The 13,111-nt window shown below is 42.2% G+C and overlaps 1 protein-coding gene across 1 annotated transcript in view; it reads right to left on the minus strand.

Annotated features, from left to right (window-relative positions):
* Positions 1–11,663: 11,663 nt before the first annotated feature.
* The window catches only part of SEPTIN12 (septin 12), a 10,018-nt gene continuing 8,570 nt past the window's right edge, over positions 11,664–13,111 (minus strand). The window contains exons 7-9 of the mRNA XM_044657304.1: positions 12,358–12,454; positions 12,016–12,067; positions 11,664–11,859 (exon numbers count right to left, since the gene is read on the minus strand). Of these exons, the coding sequence (XP_044513239.1) occupies positions 11,664–11,859; positions 12,016–12,067; positions 12,358–12,454 (345 nt within the window). The remainder of the gene's footprint in view (positions 11,860–12,015; positions 12,068–12,357; positions 12,455–13,111) is intronic.

Below are 13,111 nucleotides of genomic sequence, written 5' to 3' on the forward strand. Positions count from 1 at the left end.
TGCTCAAAGGAATAATGAACTGGAGGAATTCCATGTGAACTGGAATGACCTCTAGGAATTGATGCAGAGTGAAAGGAGCAGAGCCAGGAGAACATTGTACACAGAGACTGATACATTGTGGTACAATGAAACATAACGGACTTCTCTACTAGGAGCAATGCAAGGATCCAGAGCAAGGCTGAGGGACTTATGAGGAAGAAAACTAGCCACATTCAGAGGAAGAACTGTAGGAGGAGAAACACAGAAGAAAAACAACTGCTTGAACACATGGGCTGATGGGGATATTATTGGGGATGTAGACACTAAACAATAACTCTAGTCCAACTATCAATAATATGGAATTGGGTCTTGATCAATGATACATGTAAAACTCAGTGGAATTGTGCCTCAGCTAAGGAGGGTTAGAGGGGTTAGGGGAGTTTGGGGGAGAGGGAAAGAAAATGAAATATGTAACTAGGGGAAAATATCCAAAATAAACATTTAAAAAAAAGAGTGGAAAAAAAGAACTATTTTCATCATATCCATAGCACAATTTGAAACTAAAACACTCAAACTCTTCACAAATCCACATATATATTAGTAAACATGTCTTTCCACAACCACTCCAACAATGACTAATACCTTTTCTGTCATCTTAGCCAAAGTGCTGAAGTGTGAAGTGTGTTATTTAAATAAGTTCTGGGGTTCCATTTAGAGGTATTTTGGGGCTCATGTGAGCTTTTAAATGACAAACTTCTGGTGGACACTTTGAAACTACATTTTCCATGATTCAATGGGTTTCCGGTTTCTGACGTGATGACATCAACCAATGTGAACCACCGTAGAACGTGACTTAAATGGGGAGATCAGGCTTGACTTGCTCTCTTTCATATGAAGCAGCCAGGTGGAGGGAAGAAAAATGGCAGGCGGTTTGAAATAGCTTTCTATCAGGCGTGTGGTCTTATATATCTTTTAACCAATAATGGCCTTAATTAAAATATTATTTTTCCTCATAATATCAGCCTTTATCATTTTTAAAAATAACAGAAGTGAAACCCCACTGCTGTTTTGTTTTATACTACTCTTATTATTAATGATTTGGAATAATATTCTATATGGTTGTTATGAGTTTGCAATTCTTTTTGGAATTATTTGTTCAAATCCTTGGCCTACTTATCCACTGAAGAATGGGTTATGTACTGGTTTTAAGTACATACATATTTTGACATCAGACAGCAGTCTCTTTCATAAAAAAACTAGAAAATGGATTTTCAGTATATATGGGCAGGGAATGCTTTTGGGGGAAAGAGAAAGGAGAAAGCAAAGAAGCACTCAAGCCCTTAGATTGTACAAGGGAAATCATGGCTCACCTGAGATTCCACTGCACCAAGAGCCACCACCATTTCCTGGTCATCTGTTGGCTCTTGAATGCCCTTCATAAATAGGTGGGAATCCCAAGCTATAAGAAGAAAAAAAAAGCTAAAGGAGGTTTCCCACCTCCTGGGATCCTACATGCTCAGCATTGTAATAGGAAGAACTTGAATATGTAAATGACTGGAAATCAGTTCATGCAATGACAGAATCTGGGTGAAGACCACTCAGTCTTTTTGTGTCAAAGAATGTCTCTTCTTCATCCTGCTCTCACCCTCTTAACCAACATCAAGCTCATAGATAACTTTGTTGACTCTTATTGTTTCAAATCAGAGAAAGATCTTTTTTAAGGTCAACTTGGTCTACCTGCCTCCAATGTCTCCCTTATCCAGTTCATATTTAACAGAGCAGTCATGCCGATTGTTAAGGAATAGGTTGACACTATTACTTGGCTCAACAAGCTCCAGGGGTTCTCTATTGCTTTTAGGATGAAATACAGACTCCATTATTTAGCATTTAAAATCCTTCATAATCTGTCTCTTACTTTCTTTTCCAGATTCCCTGTACATATTCTGTGTTGTTACAAAACTGTTTTACTTGCTGTTTCTAAGCCAGGGATACAATTCCTCTTGATTTCTGCCTCTCAGAATCCCTAACTTCTTTCAAAACCTCAGCTTTATTATGCCCATCTTTTTCTATAAGAAGTTATTCCTAAAGGTTGCTAGCTGGCACAGTGGATAGAGAGCCAGGCCTAGAGTCAGGAGGATCAAATTTGGCCTCAGACACTTCCTAGCTTTGTGACCCTGGACAAGTCACTTAATCTGATTTGCACAGCCCGTGCCCTTCTCTCTTAGAGTTATTACAAAGATAGAAAGTAAGGATTAAGAAAAAAAAGTATATCAGCAATCACAGATATGCAGACAATGCCACTCTGATAGCAAAGTGAAGAGTAAAAAGGTTTTTGATGAGGGCAAAAAGAGCAAAGTGTAAAAGCTAGCTTGAAGCTTAACAAAAAAACTAAAATCTTGGTAACCGGTCCCATCCCTCACTTCCTGGCAAAATGAGGAAAAAGAAATGGAAGCCATGTCAGATTTTATATTCTTGGGCTCAAAGGTTACTACAGATGGTGATTGCAGCCATGAAATTAAAGATGCTTGCTTCTTGGAAGGAAAGCCATGGCAAATCTGGATAGCAAAATAAAGAGACATTGCCTTTTCATAATCAAAGCTATAGTTTCTCCAAAAGCATTGAATGTATGGCTGTGAGAGTTAGACTATAAGGATAGCTGAGCACTGCAGAATCCATGCCTTTGAACTGTGATGTTAGAAGACTTTTGAGTCTCTTGTACAAAAGGAGACCAAATCAGTCAACACCTAAAGACTATTCATTGGAAGGTCCAAATATACTTTAACCACATCATAAGAAGACAGGACTCATTGAAAAAGACCCTGACGCTGGGAAAGATCAAAGACAAAAGGAAAAAGGATAATGGAAGATGAGGTAGTTAGGTAGTGCCATGGAAACAACGAAAATGAACCTGGACAGATTTCAAGAGACAGTGGGAGACAGACGGCTAGAGTGCTATGACTCATGAAGTCACAAAGAAACAGACTACTGAATCACTCAACAGCAAAACTGATATTGCTGTACAAATATCCCCTTGCCCAGCTGTCCCCACATTAAGAACTGCTTGAGAGCACGGACTGTTTGGGTTTTGTCTTCATAAACTCAAGGCCTAGTCAAGGCCAATTCCTAACACAGAATTTATTTTAAACCCTTACCTAGAGCAGCCAGGTTGCTCAGTGATAAAGTGCCAAGTCTGGAGATAGGAGATTTGGAATCACTTGGTATTGATTCTAAGGCAGAAGGTAAAGGTTAAAAAAAAAATATATATATCACCTTACCTTGGAATTGGTATTGGTTCTAAAGTAGAAGAGTAGGTAAAGAATAGGCAATTGGGGTTAAGTGACTTGCTCCTGTTAGGAAGTGCCTGAGGCCATATTTGAATTTAGGACATCCTGTTTCCAGGCCTGGTTCTTTATCCACTAAGCTACCTAAATGTCCAACTGGCATAGTTTTTGTTTTTGTTTTTTTTTAAACCCTTATCTTCCATCTTAGAATCAATACTGGGTATTGGTTCTAAGGCAGATGAGTGGTAAAGGCTAGGCAGTGAGGGTTAAGTGACTTGCCCAGGGTCACACAGCTAGGAAGTATCTGAGGTCATATTTGAACCCAGGACCTCCCATCTCTGGGACTGACTTTCAGTCCACTGAGCCACCCAGATGCCCCCTGGCATAGCTTTAATAAATGCTAGTTGAATGAAGTTATTCCTCCGTACATGTGCCCACTCACGTAATAATGGTTAATATTTATATGGCAATTACTATGTGCTAGGCATTGTGCTAATAAGTACTTTACAGTTATCTCATTTGATCCTCATTCTATGAGGTAATATTATTATCCCCATTTAACAGATGAGGAAACAGTTAATCAGAGATTAAGTGACTTACGCAGGGTCACAAAGCTATTAAGTGTCTGAGGCTTTTGAATTTAGGTCTTCTTGACTCCAGGTCCAGCCCTCGATGCACCTCAAGACCTAGGTGCCCCTTGGAACTGGGCTCCTGGAAAATTGGCTACAGAAAAATAGGAAAGGCCAATGTTCCCTGCCCCTCCCCCTCCCATCTTGACTAGTTATTATATACTTAAATGGCTAGCTGTAATATAGAACGAAATCTATAATACTCAAAATGTTTGATTCCAAGGTAAAACACAGGATGTCAGAGGTTGGACTTGAATTCAGGTCTTCCCGACTCCAAGACTCTCAACCCTGATGTTATTAAAAAAAGTTAATTGGGCCTGAGCCTTCTTCGCCCCTGGCTCCCAGGGCTCGATCATTTGTATGTTTCCCATCACTCAGTCCCCCCAGGAAGGGGGTGGGGGTGGGGGCTTTCCCTGCCTCCTTTTTGGTCAGACGCAGGAACAGTCTTTTATTCCTCTCTCTGCCCGAGCCGGCCCCCAAAGTGTGGAGGGTAAGTAAACAGCCAGTCCCTCCAAGCGCCAAGGGGGGAAACTGAGGCAGAGGACGCCGGGGGTGCGGGAGTGCTAGAGGCGTCTCCTAGACCGCGTGCCTTACCCCGCACCTGTTCTGACAGGCAGGGGCAGGGAGAGGCTAGACCGGCCGGCGTGTGGCCCGACTCCCCGATCCCAGTGCGCTACTCACCACCCATCGGAGCACTTCGCTAGCTATTTGGAGCCGCATACTGAAGGGGGATTGGAAGTCCGGAGACTATGCAGGTGGACTTCAAGTCCCAGAGCGCACCGCGTCCTTCCGCATCCCAGCGCCACCACTAAGGCTTCTTCTGTCTGGGGACGCTTTGGGTACCGGCTCCTCCCCTTGAGGGATTTTGGGGCATGAACGAGGTGGGGGCGGGGTTTTACCTGGAGCAGAGGTTGGACTACTCTACAAAATTTGGAGATTCAAAAGAAAGCATAAGAAGGTTAAAAGAACAATGAAAAAGCCCTGTAGCCATTTCTAGACTTGCTTTTGCCTGGCTCGTGGCTTCATGAACTGAATGGAGGCGTCTAGTTATTTTATACCCTGACTTGTTGGTTACCTCGTGCCATGGTACTTGCAGGACTTACAAAAATGAATAAGCTGCCCAACTGATATGAATCGCTATTCATAAAACATGAATCCAACCATGTGACACGCACCTCCCCAATGAATAATCTTGCAAGGCTGCCTATGATAAAATTTAAACTGTTAACAAATTGGCTTTCATCGACCTTTCTAGGTTTATTTCATAGGGCTGTGTCTGGTCACACTCCCTTCCCTTCCAATTTAGCTCCCCCTCCTATACAATCCAAATAGGGTTCCAGGTCTAAAAATGTATTCTCCCTTCTCCACACCTCATAGAATCCTGAGCTTCAGTGAAAGGATATATATGGGAAGTGGGAAGGAAGGTGGAGGCACAGTGTTAGTCAAATGGCTCAGTGGAGAGAGAGCCAGGTCTAGAGACAGAAGGGCGTAGGTTCAAATATGACTTCAGACACTTCCTAGCTGGGTGACGCTGGGCCTAGATTCCGCCTTGGAACCAATATTGATTCTAAGAGGAAGTTAAGGGTTTAAAAAAAAAAATCAATACTAAATATTGGTTCCAAGGCAGTAAGAGCTATGTAAGGAGGTTAAATGACTTGCCCCAGGGTTGCCCACCTAGGAAGTATCTGAGGTCAAATTTGAACCCAGGACCTCTTGTCCAGGTCCCACTGTCCATTGAACCACCTGCCTGCCCCTCCTTAGTATTGATTCTAAGACAGAGGGTAAGGGTGTTAAAAAAAAGATAAACAACTCATCTGTTATCTTCTATACACGCTGTTACTTGTCTTGAAATTATAATGTGTACACTTAGTATTTGGCTGGAAGCCTCCCATGCAGACATCAAAATTATACAAAGATCCTTGAAACAAATAACCTTTTTCTAGGATCCCTACATATTAATAGAAACTGCTGGTTGTAAAAGGTAAAATTATGGTTGGATTGAATATTCAAGAGTTTGGTCGCCAGGAATTAAGGACTTAATTCCAAATGAAAGACTCAAGTCAGGATGACTTATGGTAATTTATTTACAAATAGGAAGAGTGAAAGCAAGGAGAGAGAGAGAGAGAGAGAGAAAGAATATTACTCTAGTCTGGTCTGAACCAGCTAGGGCTTTGAGTAGCTGGAGAGCAGAAAGAACTTCATTAATAATTTTTGCATTAGCCATAGATTTTCCAGCTGAGGTTAAAAATCCTCTCTGAAGCCATAACTACCTAATGAATGACAAATTCCAAATGCATATCTACCCTGAGCACTTATATTTGAGGGCAGTGAAGCTGACCACACAGTGACAAATTCTGTGACTACAGCAGCTCCAGTGTAGCATATGCCATCCCTCATAAAAGAACCATCAGTAAATAAGACTAGATCTGGATTGTCTAAAGGACACACAGCTCAAAGGGAAGAATGAGGCTCAAATATTATTAGTAGACATTAATGAGGGAAATCAATACACCACACTTGAGAAAAGTCAAAAGTCCACTGCTGAGTTAGAGGTGGAAGAGGAATTGAGAAAGTTGCATAGACATATTTATGGGGACAAATCTTCTCTTGTGGAAAGCACTGAATTTTCACAGACTTCAAAAGAAGGAGTGGAAGAAATTGACAAGAACCTAGTTACAAGTGATTTATACTTTGAACTAGACAGTCATAGTAACATTGTTGCAAATAGTCAATCCATATCTATGTTGGACAATGTGAGAAGCTCAGGGGAAAGACTTGGTAACATTGCCAAGCCCTGAGAGAAGTGCTTTGCCAGAAAGAAGTAACTTTATTAAGATTGACACCTGATACCAAAATGGAGGACGAGAGAGAAACACTGTTTTAGACTCAAACCTTTAGCTCAGAGAGCATCATAACAACAGAAAGAGGGATACATTTCTGCTTAAACCCTCAGGCTAAGAGTTTCAAGCCTAGAAACAATGTAGCGAGTCCCTTAGTTTCAAAGCAGCCAGCAAAAGAAAAACTTGAAAAAATGGAGGACACTTTAAATCTGAGACTGAGAGGGACAAGCTTCTTGTTTTTTTGTTTGTTTTTTTTTTAAACCCTTAACTTCTGTGTATTGACTTATAGGTGGAAGAGTGGTAAGGGCAGGCAATGGGGGTCAAGTGACTTGCCCAGGGTCACACAGCTGGGAAGTGGTTGAGGCCGGGTTTGAACCTAGGACCTCCTGTCTCTAGGCCTGGCTCTCAATCCACTGAGCTACCCAGCTGCCCCGGGGCAAGCTTCTTAACGGACATTTATAACTTAAAAAATACCCCCCCTCCCCCAGGGCTGAGACCTGAAGTCCTGGTGAGAGGGAAGGAAAATAGACCTAGTCCTGTCCCTGGAACCATGGAAGGAAACTTACAAAGCCCTGGGGTGGAGGGAGAAACTGTTAGAACTCAAACAGTACTCCAAGAGAAGCCATTTTCTACTCTAGGCACAGAAACCAAACAGCAAGGGGGAGGGGCAGAATCAGACATCCAACAGGAAGTGCACATGGAGGCATCCATTTTACAGGAAGTAGATTTATCACCAGGCTACAGTATATCTTCTAATAGAAAGGCATAAGATTCTGAAACATTACTGCACAGTAAAAAAAAAAGTCACCTTATTGAAAGAGAGATTAGATGAATTGCAAAAATTATCTTTAATACAGCAAAGAATCCCACTTGACTTTAGCCTACATGATTATCAACCTGGAGATAAAATCTATATCAGAAATTTCACAAGAAGATCAATGTTAGAACCAAAATGGTATGGACCACATAAAACAATCTTAGTTACACCTACATCTGTAAAAATCAAGGGAAAAGGGGCAGCTGGGTAGCTCAGTGGAGTGAGAGCCAGGCCTAGAGACAGGAGGTCCTAGGTTCAAACCCGGCCTCAGCCACTTCCCAGCTGTGTGACCTTGGGCAAGTCACTTGACCCCCATTGCCCACCCTTACCAATCTTCCACCTATGAGACAATACACCAAAGTACAAGGGTTAAAAAAAAAAAATCAAGGGAAAAGATTCCTGATACCATTATTCGCACCTAAAATCCTAAGTGAAGTCAAGACCTCATCCAAACATTCAGCCTCAAATGCAACAAACATAAGAAACAGAATCTGACAGAGACAAAGCCTCAAAGCAAAAGATCACACTCAGAAACAAAGCCTCAGACAGAAAGACACCAAGACACAGATGCAGACACAAATGAAACACAAGAAACAGATCACTATCAAGAATAAGACACTCAAATCATTGATTTAAATCACACAAATGCCTCATTCACACATGAAGATCAACAGTTAAACCTATCAGAAATCAGCAGTGGTGAAGAAGACTAAACATTACATACATTACATCAAAGACAAGTGCAAACACAAAATCTCATAAGAAGAAATTTTGTGACAACACAAAATTTAACATAACACTACACAGTCATACCCTGGTTCCTGATTCAGGGATTCTTCAATCAAGTTGACAACTGAAAAGATGTATGTCCAGCAAAGGAGAAGAGAGATGAGATCCCAAAGATTCCAGAGTTCCAGAAACATCAGGACATCAGGACCAACAGAAGGAAAACAAGAGACATTGCACAACAAGGACCCGAACTGTGTCAATACCTATGTGACTTGGATATCATCACCTGAAGAATCACAAGGAAAGAAGATCAGCAAATCAAGATTAGGTTTGAATAGGTGCAAAGTTTTCACATTCAGACACTAATCACAAGGGAAATGCACAAATTAGAATGCATGCAACAGAATATAAGCTGATTGACAGAGAGATTCTGAAGAAGGTGAGTATAAAACCAATCAGTAAATGTTAGGTCATGAGTCCAACACATAGTCATTGATTGACCTGTGGGTCAGACTGTGGATCCTCTGATTCTCTCTGAATCCCCTAGATATTTAGGCACCTTACACCATCTCTAGATATTTAGGTATCCTAGGCCCTGGGAGGGGGGATCCTGGAAGTGGGTAGGAGAAGAAGAAGAGGGTGGTAAGGGTGGTATTTCTTGAAGGCTGTAGGACTGGCACAACAACTAGCAGTAAGAAGCTGAGAGAAATCATCAATATTTGTGTCATCCAAACAGATTGCTTACTCTGGTTTGGCCATGGCCAGGCTGAGCTAGAGGAGGTGAAGAACAAGCCTAGCATTACTGAACAGAACAGCCTACAGTCCTGAGGGATTATTGTCATAGATTTAGTGATAAAGTCTCCTATTCCCCAGTCCACCCCTGATCATTCCTGTCCCTTATTAACAGCATAGATAAAATTGTCAAGTACCTTCCTGAAGTAGTTATTCCATCACCATTCTGGGGAGGGAGAAATGCAGTCAGATGAATGTTATCCAAGGCTAATAGAGCCCAATACCAATAATCACTCAACCTCAGATGGAACCTGAAAGGGTTACCCTCCATTGACCTTTAGGGATCCTGCCTGGGCACTGTTATAAAGAAGGGCAGTTATTATAACATCTAGCTGAGTGGCAGGACCCAGGTGTCCCTGCACCAGCCATCAGGGGAATAAACCACATATTCCTCAGATCAATATATCAGATTAATAATACCATAACTACTATCCTAGTAGTAATAGTAGTAGTATCAAGATTACCTTCTTATTTTTTATAACAGAGGGCATAGACAAGAGTCACATAGTGTGGGCAGACAGAATGGACTGGGATCTACAGCCCTGGGGGAAAAGTTTATGTCTTTGAAATTGCACTTAAAAATATTTGAGGTTATATTATATGTCAGTCCTGGCTGACATGATCAACCTGAGGCAAATGAGACAGAGAGTGGAACAAAGCTTTATTAGAGGAAAGGAGGGGGCAGAGGGGATGGGAGGCCAATGGCAGTAGAAGTGGCAGTAGGGGGAGGGGAGCCAGAAACGTGTAGATGGCTAGGGGTCTCCACCTGTGGAGAAGAGGGTTATCTTTTATAGAGTGGTGGTCCAGGATGAGGTCATCTGTGTTGCCTCTATTGGTCAAGTTGTGCTTATTTGGGTTTAGTTGATTGGATGGCCCTAAATGCATTGGGAACTTCAGTCTCTGAGGGTGGGAAGTTCTCAGGCCTCATGGCCTATGATGCCAGAGGTCATTTATCTAGGCCTGAGAGGGAAATCCTGATGTTCTGCCAGGTGCTATTGTAGCAGTTCCTGTCCCAGACTGAGGCAGGTGCTGGGGGAAGAGGGAAAAGGGGGGGGTGGCTTTGGTCCCAGCATCTAGCATTGTATTCCACCCCTTCTCCCTTGCTTCTAGTAGAATGACAGTCCCTGGGCCAGGTACTGTGCTTAATTTAAAAAATGCTGCATCTCTGTCCTTATTATGCTATGGTTAAGTAAATGTCTTCGTTGTATGCTAGTCTACAAGTGTTTCCATTTTGTTCCTGTCCCAGACTTAAATCACTGGACTGGAACAGAACTCCATCTAGTCTGATGTCTTTATTTTACAGAAGAGAAATTCAAGGCCCCAGAAATTAAGTGACTTGGCCAAAGTTATAATTGCCTTAGGGGAGTGAGAGGCAGAATTTGAATGCTTTTCCCGGAATACCATGCTATCTCCCTACCTCTCAGGGCTGTTCTGAGGAGGACATTAAGGAATGAGTCCATCTGATCATAGATTTAGAACTAGAAGGGACCTTAGAGATCATCTAGTATAACCCTTGTTATGCAAATGAAAAAGCTGAGATTAAAAGACTTGTCCAAGGTCAAATGGGTACTATACGTGATTTGGTCAGATTGTTCATCAGTGCCAAACCCAATGCTTTTTCCATTCACTAAATCATTGAGAATTCAGAGAGAAGCTGCTATAACCAGGAGTCATCAGGGAAAGCTTTACGTAATGGGTGGGATTAAATAGGATGGTCCTCCTCCCTTACCTTATACCCATTGATGCTTCAGATTGAATATAGACTGCAAAATTTATAGTCAGTTTGGAATAAATTTTAATCCTATACAAGAGTTAGGGAAGTGGTTTGCTCAACAAAGTGCCCCATTTAGTGAATATTGGTTAATGATGAAGTTGATTACCATTTGAGACAGAGAGCAAAAGGTCTTCAGCTTTCATGGCTGCTCTGGTGAACCCAAGGTTTAATCTTTAGACTGATTGAGGGCCAGAGTTTTCAAATATCCTAGTTAGCTGTGACGCACATGTTTTTTATGGCAGAAGGAAAAGGGAATGAAAGCGATAGGAAGGATATGAGATACTGAAGAACAAATAGATGAAGATAAATGGGAAATGTAGTCAAGGTGAACAGAGTCAAATCTGTACCTAGCACTGGGTCTTGAGCAGGAGAATGGGATGGATAGCTTGTCAGTGAAGAAACATAGGACTTATTTGGAGTTACCAGTTATATATGTACCTTGTAACTTGTACCAGGTTAGAGTAAGAGTGGGCCTAGGGAAACCCTACAAGTTCTCCAAGACTCCAGGCAATAGGGCCCAGAAAGCCTTTGGCTTATAAAAATCTTGGTTTAAAAGTTACATTTTTATTCATAAAAATTCATCGAAGCGCAAAAAAGAAGCAATTTACAAAGTACAACTTTTCAAAGGCGAAATTTCTAACTTAATGCTCCCAGAGCTAACACAAAGGTATAAGAAGGATGGTTGGAGTGAGTGGTACCAGGGCTTGGAGTCTTTGGAGAGCCCATATTATTCTGTTCATGACAGAGGGGAAAACGTGGAGAGAGTTCATGGAAAGTTGAAGGGGTCTTGGGTATGAGATTTGAAAGATTCCTATTTAGCATTCAGCAGGCATTTTCTGATTCATCTCGGTTCCAGCGCTGGTTTCGAGAGGATCCACCTGTATTCCTTCGGGTTGGTGGGCTCAAGGTCACCCATCCAGCCCCCTTTGTCAATAGGTGGCTCTCATTTAATCTGTGCACTCGATAATTTTCATAGTGAACATTATGGGTGATGTCTTTGAGGTCCTGCATATGGGAACTTGAGAAAGAAGGTTAACTATTTACTTTAGACATCCCTATATCCCCATCCAGTCTCCCCCATGCAGCCCTTTTCCTCCCAGGGTTCAACTGAACCCAACATGTGTCTGCTCTTCTTTCTATAAGCCCATCTAACCTCTTCTGGTTGCCCTCTTACCGTATGAGCAAGTCTCTCAGTAGAGGGAATTCACAATGAGCCATGTTCTCCACTGGAATAATAAAAAGAACAATAGCTAACTTTTATATAGCACTTCAAGTTAACAGAACTGAACAAGCTGAGCATGAGGGCTTTTTCATCCCTGGTATCATTTCATGAATGCATTCAATCAATATTTATTGAGCCCTTTATTATGTGTAAGGTGCCATGCCAGCTTCACCCTCAGTCCTTCTATTACGAAGGGTTCATCCTATTGAAGCTCAACCATCACTCCCCTTCATGTCCCAGACTTCATAAGCTCCACCGTCTCAGATTCTCCTTCCTCACCAAATCTGCACTCACCTTCAATGATTCCCCATTTTGTCTTCCGGCCAAGGACACACTTCCCATTAACCATGTGCTCTCGGTCTGCTCCAACCACAGCAAAAGGGATCTTCTCCTGAAGGAGTGGCCCCAGAATTATAGGATTAGGAGGGACCTCAGCAATTGTCTAGTCCCATTTGTACCTGAAAAGAAATCTGTACTACAACATAGCCAGTAAGGCTGCTTCTCTTTTTTTAACCTTTACCTTCTGTCTTAGAATCAATATTAAGCATCAATTCCAAGGGAGAAGAGTGGTAAGTGCGAGGCAATCGGAGTTAAGTGGTTTGCCCAGGATCTCATAGCTAGGAATTGCTTGAAGCCAGAATTGAATCCATCCTCCCAAGTCCAGTCCTGGAACTCCGTCCACTCTGCTTCCTAGCTGCCCCTTATACCTACTTACCTTCCTTCCTTCCTTTTTCCTTCCTTCCTTCCTTCCTTTTTCCTTCCTTCCCTCCCTTTTTCCTTCCTTCCCTCCCTTCTTCCTTCCTTCTTTCCTTCCTTCCTTCTTTCCTTCCTTCCTTCCTTCCTTTTTCCTTCCTGCCCTCCCTTTTTCCTTCCTTCCCTCCCTTCTTCCTTCCTTCTTTCCTTCCTTCCTTCTTTCCTTCCTTCCTTCCTTCCTTTTTCCTTCCTGCCCTCCCTTTTTCCTTCCTTCCCTCCCTTCTTCCTTCCTTCTTTCCTTCCTTCCTTCTTTCCTTCCTTCCTTCCTTCCTTTTTCCTTCCTGCCCTCCCTTTT

Source organism: Gracilinanus agilis, chromosome 1, assembly GCF_016433145.1.
Source record: "Gracilinanus agilis isolate LMUSP501 chromosome 1, AgileGrace, whole genome shotgun sequence".
NCBI lineage: Eukaryota > Metazoa > Chordata > Mammalia > Didelphimorphia > Didelphidae > Gracilinanus > Gracilinanus agilis.